This window comes from Erinaceus europaeus, chromosome 16, assembly GCF_950295315.1.
Source record: "Erinaceus europaeus chromosome 16, mEriEur2.1, whole genome shotgun sequence".
Taxonomy (NCBI): domain Eukaryota; kingdom Metazoa; phylum Chordata; class Mammalia; order Eulipotyphla; family Erinaceidae; genus Erinaceus; species Erinaceus europaeus.
In genome coordinates, this window is record NC_080177.1 from 69,408,312 (window position 1) to 69,435,328 (window position 27,017).

The 27,017-nt window shown below is 48.3% G+C and overlaps 1 protein-coding gene across 1 annotated transcript in view; it reads left to right on the forward strand.

Moving 5' to 3' along the window:
• SLC7A8 (solute carrier family 7 member 8) overlaps nt 1-27,017 on the forward strand; it is a 63,828-nt gene that overhangs the window by 15,383 nt on the left and 21,428 nt on the right. Inside the window, exons 2-3 of the mRNA XM_007537704.3 lie at nt 8,339-8,543; nt 9,254-9,405. Coding sequence (XP_007537766.1) covers nt 8,339-8,543; nt 9,254-9,405 — 357 coding nt within the window. The remainder of the gene's footprint in view (nt 1-8,338; nt 8,544-9,253; nt 9,406-27,017) is intronic.

Below are 27,017 nucleotides of genomic sequence, written 5' to 3' on the forward strand. Positions count from 1 at the left end.
GGTAGCACCGCAGATAAAGTGTTGGACTCTCAAGCTTGAGGTCCTGAGTACAATCCCTATCATCACATGTACAAGAGTGATGCTCTGGTTCTCTCTTTATCATTATTACATAAATACAGAGAGAGAGAGACAGAGAGAGTGGGGGGGGTCTTTACGAGAGAGAGGAGCTTTAAGAGCCAGTAAAATAGCTCACATGGACAGCATGTTGCTTCATCCTATGCATTATCTAGTTTTTTTCCTAATTTTTTTATTTATAAAATGGAAATATTGACACGACCATAGAATAAGAGGGGTACAATTCTACACATCTCCACCACCAGAACTCTGTATTCCATCCCCTCCCTTGAAAACTTTCCCTATTCTTTATCCCTCTGGGAGTATGGACCCAGGGTCATTATGCGGATGCAGAAGGTGGAAGGTCTGGCTTCTGTAATTGCTTCCCTGCTGAACATGGGAGTTGGCGGGACAATCCATACTGCCAGTCTGTCTCTTTCCCTAGTGGGGCAGGGCTCTGGAGAGGTGGGGTTCCAGGACACATTGGTGGGATTGTCTGCTCAGCGAAGTCAGGCTAGCATCTGGAAGGAACCTAGTGGCTGAAAAAGAGGTAAGATATAAAGCAGAACAAACTGTTGACTAATCATGAACCTAAAGGCAAGAATATTGCAGATGAAGATTTGGGGTCTTCGTTTTGGAAAAAGCTAGTAGGTCTATTTTAGGTTTCCAAGGGGCCCATGACTTTTGCATGAGTCTGACAGCTAACGTGCAGGTGGACCCAAGGTATTATCTGGGGAGATGGTTGGAAAAAGGACTAGAAAGATGGATCAGGAAAGAGAGTAGCTCCCAAATATGGGAAAAGTATATAAATATTGTTAACTGTAAACTCCATTGATTTGAGCTGGGGCCCATACTCAGCACAGGAGCCTGTGTAACCTCTGCATCCCTGTAGGTCTGAGCTCACATTCTGTGGTCATGGCTAAGAACATTCCAGGCTGTACTAATTTCAGGACCCATCTTCCTCAAGTGGTAGACTATGTTGCCCAACCTTCCTTTGGAGAATGGAATAGTCCCTACCATTGTTGATCCACTGAGGGCCAGGTCCTGAAGGGGCCCACAAAGGGGTCCATTATGCTGTTCCTAATGGAGATGATCAGTGACCATGGAGAGAGGGACCTGCTAGAGGTCTAGGCCCATCATGTCTGTGTGGGAATCCCAGGGCTCCCTGCATCATCTAGTTTTGAGCCCAGCCCCATGCATTGAAGGATTCTTCAGTGCTATGGTCTCTTTCATTCTCTTCCTGTCTTTATCTAAACAAACAAAATAAGAAAAAATAAAAAAGGAAAAAATAAAATAAAAAGAGAGATCCTGTAAGGGGGTGGGGTGGGGGGGGGAAACATTTAAGTCCTATGGCTTGTGAATGACATAGCTAGGACTCAGTGGTTGCCCTGACTCTAATTCTAGTGGCCTTTTCACTTTTGAGTGAGGTATCCCACACACCAGAGCCCTAGCACCTCCACACCTCCACTCATGCCATCAGAGATGGCAATTCCACAGGGGTGTGTCAGAGTCTAAACTTGCTGTCACCCATTGTTCAGCCCTGATGGGAAAATGTATACAGGGTGGGTGAGAGACCTGGTGAGCTTCCTGGCCAGCCCTGAAGCTCAAAGCCTAGCCCTTGCTTCCACACTCTCCCTCCAGTCCCAAGAATCCTGAGCTCCTCCCAGCCACTTTATGTAAGAAGCTCAAAGGTTCATCATGGCTTTCTCCAGACATCCCAGAAATGGCCTGAACATCTAAAGCTGAGTAGGAGTTCTAGCTAGATTTCAGGGCTAGCATGAGTTAGTATGGGAGGTCAGAACGTTTTGGATCTGAGCATCTATTAGGCATTAGATGCCTATGATTCCATTCCCAAGAAAGTCATGTCATGGCCATAGCATTCCAGTGTGGACAGGCCTGGATGTGAGTAAGACCTTAATAGGAGTCACGTGGGTGTTGCCCACAGATGGAGAAGTTAGAGATTATTCATGGCAAGTGTGTATTTTCTCAATTCTAGCAATTTTCCTAGTAAAGACTTGCCCATAGATACAACTTGGCTCTCTTTTAATGGAGTGGTTTACTTGGAGGTTATTTGACAGGAAGAATGACAGGCATGCTAGGACCCATTTTCACTCATGAAGATTCATGTAACAGGATGATTAGTTTACTAACTGGGGTGGATGAAAGAGAGGGCTGGAATCCTGACCTCAAGCACCTTGGCTGTGTTAGACCAGTGGGCATCTCATGTTTGAATGGCTTTCTAGACAATGGGTCTGAGTAAAACAATTCAGGCAAACATTCCCACTGTGGTCATTCTGCAACCATTTTATCAAGAAAGTAGGAAAGCCCTTTCTTGGCTTTCCCCTTTTCCAAAGCCACTCCAGAAACTCCTCTGGGCTGTGCCCAAGTTTAAAGGCCTTGCAGTGCAGCTAAAGGGTGTGTTGTGTAATTCCCAGAGGAGAGGCATCCTGGATGAGGGAGGAGACCCTGCTCCAGGAGTCCAAGGACTTGACCTCCCATCCAGAATTTGCTAACTCTGTGAATATGCTCCTTTAATCAAGCCTGATCACTCTGAACCTCAGTCTCCACAAAGGTGAATGGAGGTGATAGTGTGTGCCCTTGCACTCAAGAGCACAGTTATAAGAGTCCAGTAAGGTAACTCCAGATAGAGGCAGATCGTAAACCACCACTGAAGGTGACTTTGCAACAGAAAAAAAAGGAACCGTGTTCTGATTGTTTCGTAAGGGTCTTCTAGGAACCATTCTTTTTATATATATATATAATAAATAATAAATTAATGTAATAAACAATAATTCATATATTGATTATTATTTATTTATTTATTAGTGGATAGAGACAGAATTTGTGAGAGGGGAGGGGAAGGTAGAGAGGGAAGGAGACAGAGAGATACCTGCAGCCCTGCTTCACCACTTCTGAAGCTTTTTTCCCTGCTGGTGGGGACCAGGGGCTTAAGCCCAGGTCCTTGCACCCTGTGATGTGAGCGCTTAACCAGGTGAGCCACCCCCCGGCCTTCTTGGACCTACTCTTACTGCCTATAGACTAGAAGCTGTGAAATTACTATTTTCAATGAAAAGCTTGGAAGTTTGATTGAAGATTAGTTTCTTACCCAGATACTACTAGCTTAGTCTGTGATTTAGGCACAATGACTACCGCTGGGCCTCTGTTTCTTCACCCACAAAGATAAGGAAAAGAGCTCCCCGTAGGGCACACCTGTTACTATGCGTGAGGATTGGGGTGCAAGCCTCTGTTCCTGCCTGCAGGGGGAGGTTGCACAGGTGGTGGAGCAGTACTGCAGGTGTCTCTCCTCTCCCTCTTTGTGTCTTTCATGCTGTAGCAAAATGAAACCATCAAAAAACCTTCTCTCATTCTTCAGTTGGAAAAATGGGAATAACAGTTGTCCTGCTTCCTTCCCCTATAAATTAGAGACTGCATAACGGTCTCTCCTCAGCAGTGAAAGACATGGGCTGCTTTACACTGCCCGCGATGCGATCTGGACAGATTCATTGGGTTTCAGAGCTTCCCAAAAGGTGTGGTGGTATCTACAGCAATACATTTTAGACTGATGTCAGACACTGTTCATTTGGCAAACTTTGGAACTGAGGAGATGTGCAACTGTAGCTCACAGGATGTGCATATGAGAGGTGCCAGGTACCATCCTTGGCACCACCACCGGACAGGGCTGAGCAGTGCTCTTGTCAAGAAGAAAATGGGGGTGAAGTTTTATAGCATGTTCACTATGTGACACTTCACAGGTGGGGGCCAAGCAATACAGTTTGTGCTTTCCTGGAGCTTATAGACCTGTGGGGGAGATAAATATTAACCAAAAGATTGTATACTGTAGGCGTCACTTTTGAATAAATGTATTGTCAGTCTTCTGTGCTTTGAGTGACACTCCACCCCCTGCAGAAGTTCCAGAGGCTCTTCTGCTGGAGGAAATGTTATCTGATTCTGCTTTTCTCAGCAGTCACTTCCTGGAATCTGCAAGATTCTCCTCCTTATTCTCTCAATTTGACTGGCATAATTATCAATTTGACTGGCATAATTACAATTTTATGTTATTTTAATTTTAATATTAGCTTTTTTTTCTCTTTGTATTTGTAATGGGGTCAGAATTCAGATGGGGAGAGAGGACCCAGTTTTTATAAAATGAGGATATTTGAGGAACCTATGATGAGTCTCACTGACTCCCACAGCTCTGTAGATAGACCTCTTACCCAGAAATAAGTGGAGGCAGGAAGAAGCCAGACACTGAGCAGACTATTGTCCATGTGAGTCCCACCTCCAAGTGGTTCCCTCTACCTGGAAGGCGGGAGGGAAGGCATTCTAGAAATGTCAGAGCAAAAGCAGGGAGGAAGAGCAGTGCTTACTGACCACCACCACCACCACCACCACACACACACACACACACACACACACACACACACACACACACACACACACACACACACACAGACACACACTGCTGTGCTTGTTTTCCAAGAGCTCTTCGTGGATTGTTGATGGTCTTCATTCCTGAGCCTGTCTGATCAGATCTTATTGATAAAACCCACCTTCCTGCTTTGAGAAATAACTATTTCCCCACTCCTCTCTGTTGAGCACCTTAAAGACCAAAGTCAAATCTTGTTTTTCTTCCCTGTTGATTGTTTTTCTAACCCCTTGAGCTGGTTTTATGGCCCTAATTGTATTGCTCTACTCTTGGCTGGTCTTTGAAATGCCCTGCCGCTAACTCATGATAAAGTCTTGCTGGGCAAGGCATTTACTCTGCTGTTTCAACACTATTGTGGCTCTGCCTTTTCTTCCTTCCTTTTTTCTCTCTTTCAATATATTATTTATTTGTTTATTATCGGACAGAGACAGAGATACTGAGAGTGGAGGGGGAGATGGAGAGGGAGACAGAGAGGCACCCTGCTTCTCCCTCATGAAGCTTCCCCCCCACTGCAGGTGGGGGGGTTGAGGGCTAGAACCTGGGTCCTTGCACACTGTAATGTGTGCACTTAAGCAGGTACACCACCGCCTGGCCCCTGGCTCTGTCTTTCTCTCAGCTCCCTGGACTTGGTGTCTTCCAGGAATAGTAACATGTATAGTTTGGCAGGCAGAGCGATCACTTGATATGGTGACCATGTCCTGAGTCCTACATCTGCTAGATGGCCTTTCAGTTTCTGTTAAGCGGGTTAAGTGCAGCAGCACAGGTGGCGCAAAGCTCAAGGACCAGCGTAAGGATCCCAGTTCAAGGCCCCGGCTCCCAACCTGCAGGGGAGTCGCTTCACAGGCCATGAAGCAGGTCTGCAGGTGTCTACCTTTCTCTCCTCCTCTCTGTCTTCTCCTCCTCTCTCCATTTCTTTCTGTCCTAGCCAACAACGATGACGTCAGTAACAACAATAAAAAAAAAAAACAACAAGGGCTGCAAAAGAGAATAAATAAATATTTTAAAAAATTGATTGGACCATGGAGAGGTGCAAATGGTTTCATGTCTGGAGGCCCCAAGATCCCAGGTTCAATCTTTAGTTCAGCCATAAGCCAGAATTGAGTTGTGCTTTGGTTAAAATGATGATGATGATGATGATGATGATGATGATGATGATGATGATGATGAGAGAGGAGTGAGAACACGAAAGAGAAAGAAATAGAACCAAAACCAGCAAAGTAGCTCCCACAGATAGCTGCTAATTTGCCATGTGCATGACCCAGGTTTAAACCCAGTCCCACTGCTTTGCAGGAAGCTTTAGTGCTGTGGTTTCTTTCACTCTCTCCCCCTGCTTCTGTTTCCCTGTCCCTAAGAACAAACAGAGGAGGAGGAGGAGGACCAGAGTGTCACACTCTGGCATATGCAGTGCAGGGGCTTGAACTCAGGATCCCGCAACAATTCCTGTGCTCTGCCATTGATTTTTAACTTCCTGGCTGCTAGAATCTCATTTAGATCACAAATTTGAAGGAGGATGTGTTTCTTCCTTTGGTTTCATCTCCACACACAGGCCTACTCTGCTGGGGTAGACTGCTAGCAGGAGGGGGTGGGAGGCATGTTGTAGACAGAAATGTGTTTCTTTTCCATCTGAGTCTAGCGATGGTCCCACGCCCTCAGGTTCTGAATTTCAGGCTTATTGCTTGATGTTGTTTTGAAGCCTGTCTGGCTCCTTCCTTCTCCCACTACTGATGTCATGCTGAGATTTTTGTGAAAAGATATATTAGCATACTTGTTATGAAGAAGGGAGAGAATGAGAGAGAGCACTACACAGTTCTGCCATATGGTGGTCCCAGGATAGAACCTGCAGCCTCTGGGGCCTCAGGCATGCATGTCCTGTACTCCAGCAGGCTGAGCTATCACCCCAGTACTTGTGCTTTGATTTTAAAGTTTGAAAAGAGTCTTAGAATATTACTGATTTTAAAATGTGAATATTCCCTCTTGCTCTTTGGTGGAGTAAGTCTATGCATGGCCTGGGGTTAAAGATGGGGCTTTGGTTTAGAAGTGGAAGTCGCAGGCCAGAGACTAGCTCACCTGGTACATCATGTGCCTTGCTTTATGTGTTACTCCTAAGTTTAATTCCTGACATTGCAAGTGTCAGAATGATGTTCTGGTGTACTTTCTCTCTCATAAGTAAATAAATAAAAATTAAAGGAAACAAAACAAAGGAAAAAAAGAAAAGAAAAACCCAGTCATCTAGGGAACATTGAAGCCCAGGTGCCAATAAATAAACAACAACAAGTGAAAGTTTTAGTATTGCCTTGGAACTGAGTTATGGTTGCACTTTCAAAGTCAGTTTTGGGAAGTTGAGCATAAATTCCTGTCTTGTCTTTCGTAAAAAAAAAAAAAAAAAAAAAAGCTACAGTCTTTATAGTATGTGTGATTTGTGTTTCAATAAAGTTGAAGAAACCAACAAACAGGACTGGGGAGACATCATAATGGTTATATAAAAAGACTTCATGGGGCTGGGTGGTGGTGGTGCACCTGGTTGAACATAACAGCTTACAATGCACAAGGGCCTAGGTTCGAGCCCCTGGCCCCCACCTGCAGGGGGAAAGCTTTGGAATTGAAGCAGTATGCAGGTGTCTCTCTCTGTCTCTCTCCCTCTCTTCCCCCTTCCCTCTTGATTTCTGGCTGTCTCTATCCAATACATAAAGATAATTTAAAAAAAGAAGAAGAAGAAAGACTTTCATGCCTGAGGCACCAAAGGTCCCAGGTTTAATCCCCAGCACCACCACAAGCCAGAGCTGAGCAGTGCTCTGGGAAAAAGCAAATGAAGAATCTAAACCCTGCCTGTGGCCCAGCTTGGTTCTGAACCACTTCAAGGGAGCCAAGGGACTTCACATGCTTCCACAGTTGTGCCTCCCCACACTGCAGCCCCGCATGGCTGTCTGCTCCCTATAGGAGCAGCCGGGGGTCCAGTGGACCATCGCCATTTTGAATCTCAAGGAGTGCACAAGGGGACCTCTGGAAGGAGCGTGTCAGGAACTGCCTCTCATGTGTTCTTCCCTCCCCAGCACACACCCTGCTGGCCAGCCCCATAGCATCCCTCCCCAGCCTCCTCAGGAGAAGCCCAGCCCCTGCATGAGAAGCAGAAGTGGATTAGAGGGAAGTGCTGGATTAAGCATCAGGAGACTCACTGACTTCTAGATCCAATTTTACCCATCAGTGGCTATGGAATTTGGAGAAATGCCTCTCTTAACCCTTCTGTGCCTTAAGGTCTTGGCTAGTGGAACAGCGAGACTGCCCTCCCCTCCTTCCCCCCACAGGGCTGTTGTGATGATCACATGAAGCACTGGCAGGAGGGGGGGTGACCTTTGGAAGAAGAGTGAGCTGAGGTTTAGCACTTGATGCTTCCCGGAGTCCTGGGACTGTTTTTATAGGCTTCTTTCACAAGCCTCACCAAGGGTGGGGTCACCATCTTGGGTAGAGGCCAGCCTTCAGGAGTGTTCATGGGGCTTGAAACCCCTAGTCCTGGGGTGTGACCACAATCTGTCCGAAAGGTGTTTGTCCTTTGACTCACTCCTGTTGTTCTAAATGACACTCAGTCTCCGAGAACTGCCTGCTTTTCCAGCCCTGTCCTTCCCAATCAATCTTAAACCTTGGTCACCTGGGGTGCACCCTGGGCAGCCTGGCCAGAGGATCCTAAGGTCCCTTCCCTTGCAGCCCTGGATGACAAACGTGATATCTCTGAGACTCGGTGTCGTCCTCTGTGAAATGGCGAAAGTGTACGCATCCCAGAAGTGTTTAAGATTTGGGCCAGGCACTGCTCCTGCCACCTGTACTAACTCCACTGTCTCCCCGTCACCTCGGTGCCTTCTGCAGGGAACATTATTGGCTCTGGAATCTTCGTCTCACCTAAGGGTGTGCTGGAAAACGCCGGCTCTGTGGGCCTCGCACTCATCGTCTGGATTGTGACAGGCATCATCACAGCTGTGGGAGCCCTGTGCTATGCCGAACTTGGGGTCACTATCCCCAAATCAGGGGGTGACTACTCCTACGTCAAGGACATCTTTGGAGGACTAGCTGGGTAAGAGGATCTGCAGAGCCTGCTGTGGTCCTAAGACACGGAGGTCCAGGGCGTCCAGTGTGCTCAGGAGAGCTGGGGGGAGCGGAGGGTGGGGAGTGCCAGTCCCTTCTGGCCTTCATGTCACAGCTGCTAATGCAACTGTGCCCCCAGGAACTCCCGAGGGTGGCAGCGGAGCAGGTTAGTTTTAAATCTCTGTTGACCTGAGTGGGCAAGATTGTATCAGTAAGAGCAAACAGAGCTGCAGGACAGCTCTGCCCACAGCCTCTCAGGAAAAGGACGTCGCTATACACAGCCCTTTTGTCCTGAACCATGACAAGGTGGACACCCACCTCTCACATTACAAGCTTAATGGCTTCTCTGTAGAACCAGGCCCTGGTCTTGAATTTCCCCAATTTCTGCACTCCTGCTGCTTGAGAGCTGAGCCCCCACCAATGGGCTCGCTGGGGGCCAGGAGAGGAGAGAGAGAGCATACCAATGAGCGTCAGTACTAGTTGAAAAAGCTTTTTATTGTCACTGCAAAGGGCTGGGTGTGTCATCTGAGAAGGGGCCAGGCTGCTCAGCATCTGCGGAAATGAAAAAAAAAAACAAAAAACCGAGGCACCCCTTGAGTTCGTCTGCCTCCCAGACTGCCCCTGAGGACTGTGACATCCCTCTAGGGGGACCTGGGGGTGGGCCAGCTTGAATCAAGTTCTGTCCCGTTCCTTCTTCAGCTTCCTGAGGCTGTGGATTGCAGTTCTGGTGATCTACCCCACCAACCAGGCCGTCATCGCCCTCACCTTCTCCAACTACGTGCTACAGCCACTCTTCCCCACCTGCTTCCCCCCAGAGTCGGGCCTGCGGCTCCTGGCTGCCATCTGCTTGTGTAAGTGCCCCTGGACCAGGCCTTCCTGGTGGCCTTTAGGTCTCTGCTTCTCTCTCCTTCTTCCTTTCTCTCTTTCTCTTTTCCCTTCTTCCTTTCTTTCTAAAATTTTTAATTAACTTTATTTATTTATTGGCTGGAGACAGCCAGAAGTCAAGAGGGTAGAGAGAGATAGAGAGGTAGAGAGACAGAGAGACACCTGCAGCCCTGTTCACCACTCACAAAGTTTTCCCCCTGCAGGTGGGGACCAGGGGCTGGAACCTGGGTCTCTGCGCATTGTAACATGTGAGCTCAACCAGATGTGCCACAGCCAGGGATCCATCCACCTTCTCTTACTTTCTCTCTTCCTCCCTTCTTCTCTCTCTCTCTCTCTCTCCCTCTCTCTCCCTCTCTTTCTCTCTCTCTCTCTCTTTCTAACAAGATCCAAGGCTGGAGGAGTTGGGGGAATGGGGGAGGCTGAGGTCAAACAGAAATAGCCGCCTTTTCTGCCACCAGACATGCTGATGTGGGTGGAGGGGGAGGCAGCAGTGCTCTAGACTCCCTCCTGGCCTGACTGATGCTCCTCCCACAAGAGGCTCCTCTTCACCCTCCAGCTAGAAACCGAGAACCTTGTTCTTGGCTGTGTGGTGTGTGGCCTCGGCGAAACACAGGCATCTGGAACCCACAGCTTCTTTTGATTTCCTGATCTGCTGAGGGTGGGTGACCTCGGGTACAGCGACTCTCTGGTATAGCCAGCCTGCTGGATGTCTCCTGAGGCCAGACAGGCCAAGCCCTTCTGGAGGATGAGGACTGCTGTACAGCCTGGTTCTGGAAAGAGTTTGTACACAGCCCCTCCTCGGTCCATCCCTCTGTGCCTCACCTCTCAGCTGGATAGTGCTAGAACCCTCCTAGGAGGAATCTAGAGGCTCTGAGGGCAAGAGAAGAGCCTCATTTCCCTCAGCTCCTGCCACCAGAGGCTCCTGCAGCTTGTCTGACCTCTGCCTGCTAGGCCCAGGTTCCACAGCAGGCAGCCTGGCCCTCTAGGGACAGAGGTTTAATCAGTGCCCTTGAGATATGTGCTCACACACCTTTCCACCATCCTCAGAAGCAGAAACACATCTTCTCATAATTGAGCTTTGCCCTCCTCACTTCCTGGGGGGGCCGGGGGGGGGGGACTTGCTAGCGCTTCACCTCATCCCGTGTGTGCTCTTTCCTTCCAGGGGGCCACCCCAGCTCCTCTCCCCAAGGGGCACATGCCTGGAGTCTAGACCTAGACAGAGTCACAGGCAGGCTGACCCTTTCACACCAGGCACGCCCAGTCGCTTTGATCACAAGATTTCTGTTTCCTAGTTTGCTGAAAAAAGAAAATCCATTTCCACAGCTCCCTCAATTGTCTCTTAAAGCTTCCAGTCAAACAGAAACCAGGCTGTCAGTGAAGACTTGGGGGCTGCCCTCTTTCAGCAAATGTTGGTGTCTTATATCCAAGCACTGCCTCCACCGTCACCTTCCCCCGCTCCCCTTAGCACCCCATTCTTTCAGCAAGTGTTAGGCAAGCCAGCCACAGAGTTAAGTCCCAAGTTTTCCCCAAGTGGATCTGACAGGCATTGTGGTCCATTCACCTAACTTAGTTTCTTCCCTAGAGAGGCAGCAGGGAGCGTGGGTGACCTGAATGCAGTTCTCTGCAAGGCTCTGCCTTCTGCTTTGGTGTGCTGCTGATGGCGTGGAGCAGCTGTGGGGTGAGAGGGTATGAGGGCAGATCGCCTTCTAGAGAGAGGGTGTGGGATGGAGGAAGCTGGAGGACAGGGCACAGAACCTGGGGAAGAGCCCCTGTGGCAAAGCCCCTGGCCAGGGCTTATTGGGGGAGGGAGGAGGTAAAGTCAAGTCTGGTTCCTTGGTGAGGTTGTTTTTGGAAGAGATGAAATGAGAAATGTTAGTGCGATGAACCAGATGGGGGGGTGGAGAAGCAGAAAAAAACCTGCTGTAACTGGCTCAACTCACAGAGCTGGAGAGGGATGAGGGAGAGGAGAGGTGAGGAAGGAAAAGGAGCTGCAGATTTGGTTCACGATTATGCAATGGCAGTGGTCACTTGGCGTCGTCATTCTATTATTTAGGTCAAAGCTGATTTTCATTGCTGAGTCAGCAGAATATCCCTAGCCACCAGGCAGCAGGAAAAAAAAAGAAAAGGAAGGCGTCTTACATCTTAATTAAACGAAAAGCCTTTCTCTCTTTTCTGCAGAGCAAACATGTCAGTGAGAGAAAGGAACTAGGAAGGAGGGGGATGAAAAGTGTCAGAACTTGGCTTTGATGGCTTCTTTTGTGTTTTACTTGGGTGTTTCATAATTCTTTCCCTTTTTTGTTGTTGTTATTTCATAAGTGAATGTCTATATTCCCTACATAAAAGATCTATAATCTTTTATAATTTAAATAATATATATAGAAGTGACCATAAAGACCTCCCCTTATCTTCATCCCAGCAGTTGTACTGACAATGGTTAGGTGTTATCACAGTCTTGAAAATGTATTTATTAGGGATAGAGAAAGAGGGGAGAGAGAGAGGACCAGATCTTCACTCTGACATATGCAGTATTGGGGGTCAAATTCAAAACCTCATGCTTATCAATCCAGCACTCAAAGGGCAGGAAGACAGTATAATAAGCGACTTTACTTTCATGTTTGAGACTCCAAGGCCCCAGTTTCAATCTCCAGCACCACTATAAGCCAGACTTGATTAATACTCTGGTAAAACACCGATTAATTAATTAGTCTAGTACTCTGGCCATTACTTCACCTCTTGGGCCTTTTATAGCTCTAAACAAAATGCATCCATCCTTAAACCTCTCTGCATCTGTAACCAGACATACTGATAGTTCCGTTTCGTTTTTCAACATGAGTGGCTCTTTTATTATGTACCATATGATACTTGGAGAGATAGCACATCCTCACAGCTTTCTTTCTTTTTCATTTTTCCTTATTGGGGGGATTAATGGTTTACAGTCAACAAAAAAATACATAAAATAAAATACAGTAGTTTGTACATATATAACATTTCTCAGTTTCCCACATAACAATTCAACCTGCTCTAGGTCCTCTGACATCATGTTCCAGGACTTGACACCCTCTTCCCCCACCCCACCCGCCCCACACACACCAGAGTCCTTTACTTTGGTGCAAGACACCAAACCCAGTCCAAGTTCTGCTTTGTGTTTTCTTATTTTTCAACTTCTTTTTTTTTTTTACATTATTATTAGTGATTTAATCATGATTGAGAGATTGTGGGATAAGAGGGGTACCATTCCATATAGTTCCCACCATCCATATCCCATCCCCTCCGTCGGAAGTTTCCTGTTCTTCATACCTCTGGGAGTATGGACCAGATATCTTTATGGGGTGCAGAAGGTGGGAGTTCTGGCTTCTGTAATTGCTTGTCCTCTGGACATGGGTGTTGACAGGTGGATCCATACCCCCAGCCTGTCTCTCCCTTTCCCTAGTGGGGCGGGGCTCTGGGGAGGTGGGGCTCCAGGACACGCTGGTGGGGTGGTCTGCCCAGGGAAGGCCGCACAGCTTTCATTACAGTGTACTACAGTACTTCTGTTTTTAACCCGAGCACTTCTCTGCTTTATTCCAGTGGTGCTGGGGATTGAACTTGGGGGTCTCAGAATTTCAGGCATGAAAGTCTTTTTGCTCACCTCTGGCTTTATGGTGGTGGTGACTGGACCTGGGGCTTTGTAGCCTCAGGCACCATTTTACCTTCCCTGTAATGATTTTATTAACTATTGTTTTTAGGCATTCATGGGGGGGGGAGGGCTTTAGGAGGAATCCCCCACAGATAAAGGGGGACTGCTGGGTAAACAAAGTGAGTGGTCCCAGCAAGAAAGAGAGTGCCACAACTGTTTCATCTCTCTTTCCCTTGGGGCTTCCGCCCCCTCCCCCCTTAACAGGGGCTGGCCACTTTTTCTCACTCAGCTCCACACTCCCTTCCTCTCTTGATGCTGGGGTCACATCTAGCATCTGAACTCAGTTTCTTTCTTCTTATTCAAGAGCCTCCCTCCTCCCCTAGTTCCTGAACTCAAGATGTCCCTTCTCTTTCATATGCCCTAGGAGAAAGAATTGCCTTGCGTACACATCAAGAATCAAAACTGCTTCTTATCCAGCTTTTTATCTTTCTGTTCAGATTCCTAAGAGGCTAGATTTCCAGAGCCTCAGATTCCTCCTCCTTCCCTAATGGCTTAGACAGGAAATTCCCCACAAGTATACTTTTAACCTAGCTCTACAATTCCTCCACATAGATTCCATGCCAGATACTTGATGTTGGATGCTGTGATAGGGGTGTGTGTGTGTGTATGTGTATTTTGTTTTGCAAGTCTCTTGCAAATTAATCCCTCGACATTAGGTTCAACGATCTTTCCTAACTTCTAAATCCCTTAATCTCAGTCCTTTCTCCTTTGTGACTCTGTATTTTCTAGTGCAAACTTCTCAAGCACTGTCTGTATTGCTCCACATGCCTGAGTAACCCCTCTTTCTTGCCCTTCTCTAGTTCTTTGAGTGTCCAGACAAATACAGACTGAGGTCTGATTCTCATACACCCAACTCTCCCCCCCCCCCAGCTCTTCTAACTAGCCAACATTTAAAATCTAAATGTATTTTTTTTAAATCTGGTTTTTATTCAGAGATCATTTTGATGAAATCACAGTCTTCTTTATTTCCTACCCCTCCTTCTTACATTGGGATTAATATAACTCTGTAGGTAGATTTCCTAGAGAGAAAAATGAATCTATAAAATCACTAGTTAACCTCCATATTGTCTTCCTATTTTGCATGGAAATAAGGTGCTATCTCTACTGTCTTGGGAGAAATTAAAATCAGATAGACTGGTGTACAAACAAAAAATAGTGCTTTAAAGAGAAAGATGCCTTAATGTTGGGAGGGGCATTCTAAAAAAGGCATCTGGATCAAGCTAAATCTTGAAAGGTAACTAGGTAGGTTCCAGATGAACACAACCTCGGTCAGGCTGAGGGGAAGAAGGCACAGGCAAGATTAGGAGAAAGGCAAGAACAGCTGGTCTTCAAATGTCTCCTCCAAAGTCACTGAGTTACATGCTGATGAGAGGAAAGAGACCAATCCTGATGTTGTTGAATTTGGGTCCCTGACAAAGTTGCAGTTTCTACGACCTGACCTTTCGAGGGCATTAAGTAAAGACTTACTATACATTTGGGGGTAGAATTGGAGCCTAGGAGAGGACAGATGGGGCTGAACGGGGAATAGGTGAGCTGGAGTCAGATCTTGAAAATCCTAGACTCTACCCAAGGAACTGGAACCACTGAAGAATTTTAAGCAGAAAGGGGTTGGGCGGTAGTGCAGCGGGTTAAGTGCACATGGCGCAAAGCGCAAGGACCAGCATAAGGATCCCGGTTTGAGCCTATCCCTTCCCTTCCCTCCTTCTGATGGACACAGAGAAATCAAGAGAGAAGTCTGCAGCACTGCTTCACTGCTTATGAAGTGTTCCCCCTGTAGGTGGGGACCAGGGGCTTGCATCTGAATCTTCATGCATGGTAACGTATGCACTCTACTGAGTGCGCTACCACCCAGCCCCATCTGGTAAAATCTACATATCAATGTGACAAGGTAAATTTATCTCCCATATCCAAGAACATAAAAAAGAAAAACCAATTCAGAGAATGAGGTCTACTTGGACTTTGGCAAGGGAGTGAGGCCCACTGAGTTTTAGAGGCAAGATTTCTTCTGAGAGGTTAGCCAGTTTGAACATTGGCTGCCCTTGAAGTCGGGTTCAGAAGTCTTGGGAGTTTCATAGCCTGGGTCCAGATTCATAGATCTTCCTGCCTGAGCACTAAGCGGACTCCCCAGCAGCACTCCTCCTGGCTCGCCAGACCTAGACCCATGCTTCCTTGCTCCTCCTTGGGAGGTAACTGGGACACTCAGTGAAAGGGGGGCTTCCAACAGGACTCCCCAAGATCTACAGGCGCCCTGGGTCTGCTTCTCCTGGCCTCCTGTGTGTCTGCATTTTTTTTTTCTCTCTTCCCCCAGCTCAGGAACCATGTCTCACTAATACTAAAGAGCACACTACTCAGCCCTTAGAAAGTGCTGAGCTGGGCCGTTCAGGCGTCTTGGCTGAACTATGTACGAGATGGTGATTCAGCAGAAACCTCAGGCCTGGCAACTGGCAGGGAGGGATCAGGATAAGAAAGAAGAGAGAGGGCTGCGCCAGGACGGAAAGGGGCAAGGGTGGGGCAGCGTGGGCAGGAGCTTAGCTGAAAGTCTTCCCGGCAAACTGTGATTCAGGACTTCCACCACCAGCACCCTGCCTCTCGGTGGGGTGGCTCACCTCCTCTGCCTGTTTGTCCTCGGAGGTCCTTCTGGAAGGCTCTGGGACACCTCTTTTCAGAGGGGCTCCTGTGACTTCAACAAAAAAAAAAAAAAAAAGAAAGAAAAAGAAACAACCTTCTGGGCTTCGTAGATGAAAAGGGCTGGAAGGGGGAGAATTTTACTGTAGGCGAGGTCTATTTCAAAAACTCACTGTGGGTCTCACAGAAGCTGGGATCAAAGCTTCATTTATAGGAAAGGGCCGCTTGGATTTTTCTTTGTTGTTGTTGCTGCAGTTGCTCTGTTTTTGATGTTTTTGTCTTTCATCAGCTGAGTTATTTAAGTGCACAATAAGACAGACCTTTCTTTGAGGCGGACGGAGGTAATGAGACTATAAGGTGGCTTCACCCCCCCCCCCCCCCCCCATGAAAGATGACTGGCCCTGAGAGGGAAGAGGAAGGATTCTAGAAAGCAGGCTGTTTGGCTTGCCCGGTCCCCCTGGACCTGTCTGAAGCCCGCTGGAGGAAATACAGCTCAGACAGACCTTATCAGAGCCTTGACTTACGTGCCTCGGAACTCAAACAGGGTGGGTGTTTTCTTTGCCTATCAGTGCCGGTTGGCAGCAGCCACTCACTACCTCCCAGATCTGGAAAGAGCTGAGGTGGGGCAGGCCAAGCCCAGGCAGCGTTTCCACAATTAGAAACACGTGCCCGCTTCTCCTAAGCGCTGGGGAGGTGGCCAGGGAGCCCCACACAGCCTATCAGAGAATGGGAGCATTGCCACACCCCTTCCCTGGCAGGCTGGGACCTTCCCAGCAGCTCCCCGGGTACCCCAAGGCTAGGCCTGAGGGCATCATCTTGCCCCTTCTGCCCCAGTCCCAGAGGGCGGGAGTCAAGGGGTGCTAGCTAGGGAGAGGCCCAGGGCAGAGGGCAAGCTAAGAGGGTCAGGTGAGACGAGACTCATGGCTGCTCCAGAGGGCTGGGTGCCCCATCCGAAAGGTGCTTGTTTTGAAGTTCTGGAGAGGAACAGGCTGTTCTGCTTTCTGCAACGTGGCGTCACCAGCTTCCCTTTTCGGCAGCTGTCTGCTCGGTACATTCCATCTTTCTTTCTTCTTCTCTGGCCTTCTCTCTCCCTGGTCTTCCTCAGGCTTCCCCTCACTCACAGGGATGTGTGCGGCGCCTCCTCACCCTCCCCTGGTGCTTCCCATGGCTCCTTCCTTCCTCCCTTACCATCGTCTGTCCTATGGACTCTGGCAAAGGCTGGGCCTTTCACCCTCTGAACTGTTTTCTCTCACCTGAAAGGCAAGGAGCGTTCTGTTTGTGGAAATGCTTAAAAGGAGAGCAAGCTTTTCCAATTTGCCTCCAACCCACTCCAGTGTGAGCCAGCAACACCGAGGAATCCGGAAATCCACATAGTGATGGGGACCTGGGGGTAGGAGATAGAGAGTGGGGGAGGGGACACGGGCAGAGAAAGCAGTCTGCCTGGGAAAGTGGTTTTGTGAACTCTGGGGACAGTGGGCACGCCTCTTGGGGTTTGAGGGTTAGCCCTCTCTCCCCCTTTGGCCACAGTAGCTTTTTTAAAAAAAAAATTTTTTTTAATATTCATTTATTTATTTTCCCTTGTTTTTTATTGTTGTAGTTATTATTGTTGTTGTTACTGATGCCGTTGTTGTTAAATAGGATAGAGAGAAATGGAGAGAGGAGGGGAAGACAGAGAGGGAAAAGAGACACCTGCAGACCTGCTTCACCACCTGTGAAGCAACTCTCCTGCAGGTGGGGAGCCAGAGGCTTGAACCGGGATCCTTATGCTGGTCCTTGTGCTTTGCGCCATGTGTACTTAACCCACTGGGCTACTGCCCGACTCCCCACAGTAGCTTTTTCCTGCTGTATAACAAGCAACCCAAGTTGGGGTCAAGCCAATCTCTTTAGGCTACCCTCAGAGCCCCTAGTGGCAGTAAACAGTGCACCATTGACAGGGACAGAGAGGAGGGAGCTGGTGTCTCCAATTGACCCTTAAAGGACTCAGGACTGGGGCACCACCCCTGCACAGATGAGATCTGATCCCCCACACACACCTGTTGAACTGTAAGTTGCTGCTTATGGGGTAACATGCATCAACTGGGGTATTTTGTATGTTTTATGTATTATATACTTTATTCTGTGATAAAATAAGCTAGAGAAAAGATAATGGTCTTAAGAAAGCCACTGTGTGATAGCAGAGTGGTTATGCAAAAGACTTTCATGTCTGAGACTTCAAGATCACAGGTTCAGTCCCTGGCACCACCATAAGCCAGAGCTGAGTAGTGCTCTGGTAAAAACAAAAAAAGGAAGGAAGGAAGGAGGAAAGAAGGAAAGGAAAGGAAAAGAAGGAAGAAGGAGGAAAAGAAAGCTGTAAGTGAGAAATGGCAAGAAAGCTAGCTTTCTCTTGTGGGTGACCCAAGGTAAGCCCAGTCCCCACTTTACTGAAGGAAAGTTTGGTGCTGTGATGTCTTTCCTTCTGTCCCTTTGCCTCTCTGTACCTGAAAAAGTCAGTCTGGAGTGATGAAGCCCTAGAGAAAGAGAGAGAGAGAAAGAGTGGGCTGGGGGGAGTGCTCACTGGGCAGGACACTGGCCTTGCTCTGCATGTGACATCTGCCCCTTCTCTTGTCTTCTCTCTATCCAAATGAAAAAGCAACTCAGAGCGGGGAAATCATGTATGCACGAGGCCTAGCAGAATAAGTAACTGGAGTGGGGGTGAGGGAAAGTGAATGGACTCTCCCCATCCTAGCTTTGGCGCTAGTTAGCTGAGGTGCTACTCCACTCACCTGGAGAATGAGCTTCTCTCCAGACATTGTGACTCTGCTCACCGTAAGAGCAGAAACACACCTCTGGGCAGTGGGGGCACAAACCTCTGGTGCCAAGGGGTGTCTCCAAGGAGAACTTCAGCTGGCTCACTCGCCTGAGCACTGCTCTGAGAACAAGCACTCCCATCCCCACTTGCTCGATGTAAATGACCCAATTAGCAGTGAATCTTAGAGCAAAAGCTGGCTCCCTCAAGAAGGAGGGAGACTGATTTGGGACCCGTGTGGGAAGGCTCACTGGCTCATTTGCCTCTGATGAACTCACAGGGTGACCTTCTTTTGGCCTGGCCAGCCAGAGGTCAGGATTTGGTGTCCAGAAGCAAGAGGCCACGGAGAGATCCAGTGGCCCCTGGGGATGATGTGGTTTTTGGGAGCTTTCTCAGGAAGAGAAGCAGCCTCAATATGTAATATACACACACCCTCCCCACTCTGGCTGGCGTCACAGTTTCGTGGCACTGATGTTTATTCCTAAGAAGTGCACGGTGGCACTGTGCTCCCTCTGTGTGCCAGGTTGTCAGTGTTAGAGAATGCTGAGGTCACACTGGCCGAGATCTTGTGTCCCCCCCACCCCCAGCAGCAGTGGTCCTCCCTGACTTCCTACAGCCCCCGCCCCCTTTTCCCTGGCAACTGCAGGTAAGGGGTGTTGTAATTGTCTCTTATTCATCAAAGCCAAAGCATAGGGACCTGCATGAGCACCTAGGCTCCTGGCTCAGGGCTCAGGTTCATGCTCACCAGTCCCACAGCCCCATACTTTTCTATTGTGCCAGAGATGCACGCTTCCTGACAACCCTTGTTAAAGGACCCTGAGAAGGCAGTTTATGGGGAACCGGGCACGTACGTAGTACTAACTGCAAGGGCCCGGGTTCAAACCCCTGCTCCCCATCTGCAGGGGGGACACTTCACAAGCAGCAAAGCAGGTCTGAAGGTGTCTGTCTTTCTCCCTGTCTATCTTCACCTCCTCTCTCAGTTTTTCTTTGTCCTGTCCAATAAAATGGAAAGGGTGACCGCCCGGAGCAGTGAATTCATAGCACCTGCACAGCCCCAGTGATAACCCTGAAGGAAAGAAAAAAAGGCAGTTTGTGGAGGAGCCTCTTCCTGAATAAACATGCGATAGATAAGACCTTGATGGAGAAATAGTTCGGGTGAGAGAGATAGCATGATGGTTATGCAAACAGACTCTCATGCCTGAGGCTCTGAGGTTTCAGGTTCAGTCCCCCACACCACCATAAGCCAGAGCTGAGCAGTGTTCTGGTTAAAAATAATAAAATAAAATGTAAATAAATCTTAAAACAATAAAATTAAAAAAGAGAGAGAAATAGTTCAACTGGTAGAGCATTTAATGCGCCAGAGTGGTGCTCTGACTTTTCTCTCCCTGTCAAGCGGAAGTCTCCCATATATTATGTCATAAGTCTTTAGGAGACTCAAGTAGAAACTGATAAGGGTGGAGGGGTAAGCAGGGCTTCAGTGGCAAATGTGGCCCGAGATCCCCCTAGCCTCCCTTCTTCCTACCTACTCTCCTGTGCTTTGGCTATTAGCAGTCACCCTAAGTAAATGGCGCCATCCCCAGAGTTCTATTTTTTTTTTCATCTCTGCACAGTCAACCACATAATGTTTTAGAGCACTGTGGCCCTGGGGTCTGCCGATTCTCAAGTTCAAGATGCTTAGCGTCAGCCCAGGCGAGCCTCTGAGGGAGTCATCTCTGCTGCTCCTACCTCTCTCCTCCTCCTCTTCTTTCTCCTCCTCCTCCTTTTTAATGATACCACTTTATTGGGGGGTATAATGTCGATTTACAAGGCTTGTTGTCACAGGGGTAATGGTTTCACATGTCCCCTGGATGTCAACACAGCTCACCCACTGCCAAGTTGTCATCATTCTCCACCAGAAGGTGCTGCCCCCCATTTCCATGCCCTCGCCTCCTCCCCACCCTGCTTCAGCCCTCCCCTGCCCCCTGCCCCGTGTCCTTGGATCTGTTGAATTAGCCCACAGTTTATTAATGTTTCCCCCTGTCTTTTCCCTGCTTTGTTTCTTAGGTCCCACCTAGGAGTGAGACCATCCGGTGTTCGTCCTTCTCCCTCTGGCTGCCAGCCAGGCCCTGCCCCCACCACACACACTGTTCTTACCACTTTACTCTTTATGTAAGGTTCCCTGGGCCTGAAAAAGACACCAGAAGTCACATGATCCTTCTCTGGCCAGGCCTTGCTAGGGGGCACTGAGGGGAGGAGGGACAAAGTCACAGTCCTGACTCTGGTTTCTGACAGTGCAGAGACCAGCCCCCACTTTTTTCCCCCCCTTTAATCAGAGCACTGCTCAGCTCTGGCTTCTAGGAGCTTGAACCTGGGACATGGGAGTCTTTTTGCAGATCCATTATGCTGTCTTCCTCACCCTGTCCTTAAGGCTTCCATACAGGAGAGTTTATTTGTTTATTCTGATGATTTTCTGGCGTCCTGTTTCAAAAGGAACCAGAGAAGGATTAGTTTAATGTTTGTTTATTAATTAATAAAGGAGGAGGAGAGAGTGAGGGCATCACCCTGGCTTATGTGATATTGGGTATCGGCTTCGTATCTTCATGCTGCAAAGTCCAACACTATCCACTGTGCTACCTCTTAGGCTATGACTCCTTTATTAAAATATTAAGTAACTTATGAATTTATGGCTTGAAGAGGTGGGAAACTAGAGTATCACTGTGGTAGGTGCACTGAGCTCAGAAGCTCAAGCTTGCAAGTTTAATACTCTATCCAACTGTGACACCTCCTGGGCTGCAGTGTGACCTACCGTTTGCCCTCAACCTCAGGGAGGAATTCAGATGCAGGATTCCTGGATTCATCTCTTGTTTTTCCATGACTGTCAACTCTGATCAGTGGCATAAGTTAACTGACAGAACCCAGTGAGCAGAGAACAAAGGCCTTGTGTCTGGGAGCAGCGGCGCTGGGCTTACAGGAAGCCCGAAACTCTTGGACCGGTTTTTGTGCATGTAGCTGGGTCTAGTGGGTCTGACGCTGTCCTGGAGCGTGGGGCCTGGAATTTGCCTGGTATTAGGCGAATATGAGGAATGTGTCTCGCCCTGAAGTTGTATGAAACACATCTTGACCAATTATAGGCAAGCCTGTCTCCTGCCGTGCTGAGTGGCTCTGGGCAGGCAGGTGGGGGGTTGGGGGTGGGTGGGGGGATATGGAGCCAGGGCAGTGGGAAAGCTGGGGCATGTCATGTGTTGTGGGAACTTGCCAGCTAAATCAGTATGCTGATGACCTTACTTTTACTTCCTGTTTCTAGGGAGTCCCCCCCCCCACACACACACACACAGCCCCCCATTTCCCTTCCTCTGTCCGTGGACAGGCAAACTGGAGGGTCTTCATGGGCGGTTCAGATGTTCTTTACAAATTGTTCTCTTAAAGACTGCCCTCTCGCCTTTCTGTGCCGTCTAGCCTGTAGTCGTCTCTGCTGCCGTTGCTGTGAAGAGATTGCACAGACTTACTTTTGAACCTCGCAAAGTTGTTATATCACAGTCCTGGAGGCCAGAGGCCCTGTGTTCTTCTGAGGACTGTGGGGGTGACTTCCTTGTTTGCTTGGTCCAGCTTCTAGAGGCCCCTACTTCCTTTGTCTCAGAGCCCCTTCTTTGACCTTCAAAGTCAACCCCTTGGTATTATCAGATATATTTTCTCTCTCTCCCTCTCTCCTCTCACTCCCCCATCTCCCCCCCCCCTTTGTTCCCTTCATCAAATCTTTTCTAACTCTCTGTACTAGAGGACTGAGGTCAGTCACACCCCAGATTACACTTCCAAGAGAGGCTGAGACTGTAGTTCAGTGAGATATTAAATCTTGGGGTTGGGGAGGTAGCATAAGATTATCTAGAAGATTTACATGCCTAAGGCTCCAAAGTCCCAGGTTCAATCCCCTGTTCCACCATAAGCCAGAGCTGAGCAGGGCTCTGGTTAAAAAAAAAAAAAAAAAAAATCAATCTTGGTTTGAAGAATGGGCTTGGCATGAATGACTTTTCAGACTTAGTGCTTCTTTTTCTTTTCTCTCTCTTTCTAAAATTTATTTTCATCAATTCATGCCTTTTTCTTTCTTTTACTCCTCTCTCCAGCACCTCCCGCCTCTACAAAGCATCTGTGAGGCCCAGGTGGTGAGGGCAGTGGTAGAGTGCAGGACTTGCAGGTGTGAGGTGCTAAGTTTCATCCCCCATTGCATATGCCCGAGTGGTGCTCTGGTGTCCTCTCCCCACCTCTTATTAATAAACAAATCTTAATTTAATTTAATTTATTTATTTATTCCCTTTTGTTGCCCTGGTTGTTTTATCGTTGTAGTGATTATTCTTGTTGTTACTGATGTCATCATTGTTGGATAGGACAGAGAGAAATGGAGAGAGGAGGGGAAGACAGAGAGGGAGAGAGAAAGAGAGACACCTGCAGACCTGCTTCACCACCTGTGAAGCAACTCCCCTGCAGATGGGGAGCCGAGGGGACGAATCGGGATCCTTAAGCTTTGTGCCACTTGCGCTTAACCTCTGCGCTACCGCCCAACTCCCATAGATAAATCTTTAGAGAGAAAGAAAGCAGTGCTTCCTGTGAGGTACAGGTTCCTCATGGGTGCCCCCTAGTTCTGCCATCCCTTGCAGCTCACCTGTCTCCTCTCTCCATGCGGCCAACTTCCTGACAGAGACTTGGGTCTTATTTATAACCCACCTCTTTATCAGAATGCTAGACAGATCTTGCTGTTTGAAGATCTTTTAGTTATTCATTTCTTTTTAAAAAATGTTATTAATTATATTTATTTATTTATTTATTTATTTTTGGCTAGAGACAGTCAGAAATTGTGATGGGAAGGGAAGATGGGGAGAGAGAGACACCTGCAGCCCTGCTTCACCACTTGCAAAGCTTTTCCCCTGAAGCTGGGCTGGGAGCTTGAACCTGGGTTCTTATGCATTGTAATGTGCGCACTTATCCAGATGTGCCACTGCCCGGTCCCTGAATTTATTTCTATATAGTGCCCAGACTTTGCACACACATGTTCTCGCCTGTCCCGGGCCTTCCTTCTTAGTGCAGATGATGACTGAGTGGAAGGTGTTTGGGTGGGCTGGACAATAGGAAGGAAGATAAAACTTCACCTTGTAAGCTGCTCTGGTCACTGGTCCCCATCCATGGGTGACTTCCCTGCAGTCACTGTATCTGGAGCTCACAGCATGCAGGGTCTGGCAGAGATGAGGGAGGGGACATAGCTATTAGGACAGAAGAGGGGAGTTGGGCTGGGGAGCTCTCAGTATGGCCCACACGCAACTTGGACTGAAGAGTCAGGCTTCTGCCCGCAGTGAGGGATGCCACCTGTCTGTTGTCCTCAGGTACCAGGGGGCTGGTGCCCTCCTCACAGCCAGTCACGTGCTTCCCACCTGCAGGCAAAGGGCCAGCCATGGGCCCCTATAGCCGTTGTCCCAAGGAGATTAGTATCCTCACCTCATTCTCTGAATTTCTTTATCCTGCTGGAAGCTCCCTGTAGAGGGGAAAGGTTACACATTAGTCAAGAGCTGGATTCTTGTGAAGCTGTGAAGATAAGGTCCTGGGGCAGGACTGATGGTACCCACAGGCTGCTCTGGCAAATTATCCCTTTCCTTCAAACACCTAGGTGGTACTGACAATCCCAGGGAGATATCCCCCTAAAGCCCCTTCACCTGAGAAAAATGGATTTTCTGTTTTCTGTCTCAGCACAGTAGGAGGTAGGGAGACTGTCTCAGTGTCATCCTGTTCCACCCTTACTTGCCTGCCCTCTCCCTTATCCAGCCCCGCCCTGACCTCGCCTCCCCTTGGAGGACACTTTCCTTACCAGGAGATCCCTCCTTTGTTCTGTAAGGCTCACCTGTCCCTGAGCTAATCTGCCTTTCAAGAGTTTAGTTCCCAGTGTCTACAGGAGCTCGGAGGCTCTCCCTGCCTCACCCACATCCTGCCTGGGGCCCAGCGGTCTAGGCTACCAGAGATTGTACAGTCACCAACATCTCAGTGAACCGAGACACTAGAGTGTGTTATCAGGCTGGCTCAGGCCTCCTGGGAGACTTGCAGAAGGGAGGATTTAAAAATTCTCTCCCCATCCAGTCCAGGCACTTAAAAGTTTTCATTCTCCTTTTATGACACCTTCTCAGACTAACAGTTTGTTCTCCTGAAGTCGTGTTTCCTGCTGCTCCTTTGACTCTGCTGGGAAGCCTACCTCCTTTTGATGAGATTCCTGGGGAGCAGGGGAAACCGGTGTGCCTTGTGGAATGTGTAGGCTGATGGGCTGGGGGGGGGGGGGGGGGCACTTTCTGTACTCAAGTGTTTAGTCTTTGTCGGACACCTACGATTTGCAGGCACTGCTAATAGGCCCTGGGATCCAAAACATGACAGAATCTTGGTCCCTGCCCTCCTACTGTAGAAGGAGACAGAGAAAAAGAAACAGATACTTATAATACGAAAGAAAACAGGCGTCACAGTTAGATGGGAAGAAAATGGTCTGTGAATAGAGGGCAGGGAGAAATGTTGTTCCTTCTCTATGAAACGTGGCTGATGTATCTTGGGGGGGGGCTATTTCACATTGTTGGAGTGAGCACAGAACTGGTGACAGCTGCGCTGGATCATGACAGATGTGAGTTTTCTAGGTAGCATTAGGGAGGAAGGTTACCGGTGGGTGGTAGGTAATACCAGATCCCTGCCCTGCTGAAATAGTCTCAGAATCAAGCAAAATTGGAAAAAGCACAGCTGGGGCCGGCACATTGCTCATCTAGAAGTGAAAATAAAAAAAGAAAAATGTGCCCGGCCCAGGCTCGAGCCCCGCTACAATGGAGGAAGTTTTGGTGTGGTGGTCTCTTTCCATATCTGTCTGTCTGTCTGTCTACCTACCTACCCATCTATCTGCCTCTCTTTCTCTTAAAAAATTAAAATAAAATAAAGCATGCCATAAATGGCCTGGGGGTGGTACAGTGGTCAGAGCTCTGGATTTCAAAGCATAAAGACCCAAATGCAGTTCCTGGCCTTGCGTATGTTAAAGCGATATGCTGGTTTGCTCTCTCTCACCTTCTGTCTCTCATATCGATACACAAATACATTACCTTTGTTTATTTAAACACAGCTTAAGGACAAGACGTTGCTGGAATGACCAACTAACTGTTCATATGATATTAAAGCCTGCAAGGAGACAGTCTTATGATCTTAGTCTGTTAAGCATAATCCCAAACTGGCAAGATAGCTCACTTGGAGGTGCTTACTTAGCCATGTGCGTGGCCCAGGTTAGAGCCAGTCCCCTTGGGACGAGGGCCTGGGTTCTGTTCCACCCCTCCACGTGTGTGTGTGTTGTTTGTTTGTTTGCTTATTTTTTTTCACCTGCAGGGTTATTGCTGGGGCTCGGTGCCTGCACCATGAATCCACTGCTCCTGGAGGCTATTTTTTCCCCTTTTGTTGCCCTTATTGTTTTATCGTTTTTGTGGTTATTATTATTGTTGTTATTGATGTCGTTGTTGTTGGATAGGACAGAGAGAAAGTCAGAGAGGAGGGGAAGACAGAGGGGGAGAGAAAGATAGACGCCTACAGACCTGCTTCACCACTTGTGAGGCGACCCCCCTGCAGATGGGGAGCCAGGGACTCGAACTGGGATCCTTACTCTGGTCCTTGTGCTTCACGCCATGTGGCTTAACCTGCCGCACCACCGCCCAGTCTCTCTCTCTCTATCTGAAAATGTCAGTCCAGAAAGGTTAAGCCCCAGTAATGACAGAAAAAAACAGTGCCAAAAATATGGGAAGATTTCATTGGCTATATTCACTGAATCTCACCTGGCAGCATCCCACCTCAAAAATGGAAAGGTGCTTAGGACTGGGGAGATAGCATAATGGTTATGCAACAGATCCTCATGTCCAAGGCTCAAAGGTTGCAGCTTCAATCCCTGGCACCACCCTGAGCCAGAGTGAGCAGTGCTCAAATAAAAATAATAAGAGAAGCAGAACATCACTCTGACGTGTGACTAGGGATCAAATCTGGGACTTCATGCTTGCAAGTCTGGCACTTTTGTTACTGTGCCACCTCCCAGAGCACTAAACAAACATTTGAATAAATAAACAGCTCAGTGTACTTGTCCAGTCTCATCCAAGTGTACACTCAGAAAAGTGAATTTTACTCTGTAAATTCTGCCTTGGGGTGGGCAGAATAGCTCACTTGGATAGGGTGCTGCTCTGCAATGCATGTAACTCGGGTTTGAGCCTGACCCCCACCACTTGATGGAAGCCTCAGTGTTGCGGTCTCTTTCACTGTCTCTCTTTGTCTCTATAAAATACAACAAAGTAAAATAAAACAATCTGCCCTGATAAATATAAGCAACAAAAATTGCCCCCCAGCTTCTGTTTAGGCTCAAGAAGATGGCATTGTGCCCTACCAGCGGCTCCAGGCTCCCCTACGACATGCAATAGCTTGAAAGCAAAGTTTGAGCTCAGAAGTTCGGAGATAGAACACACGCCTTGCGTATAGTAAGC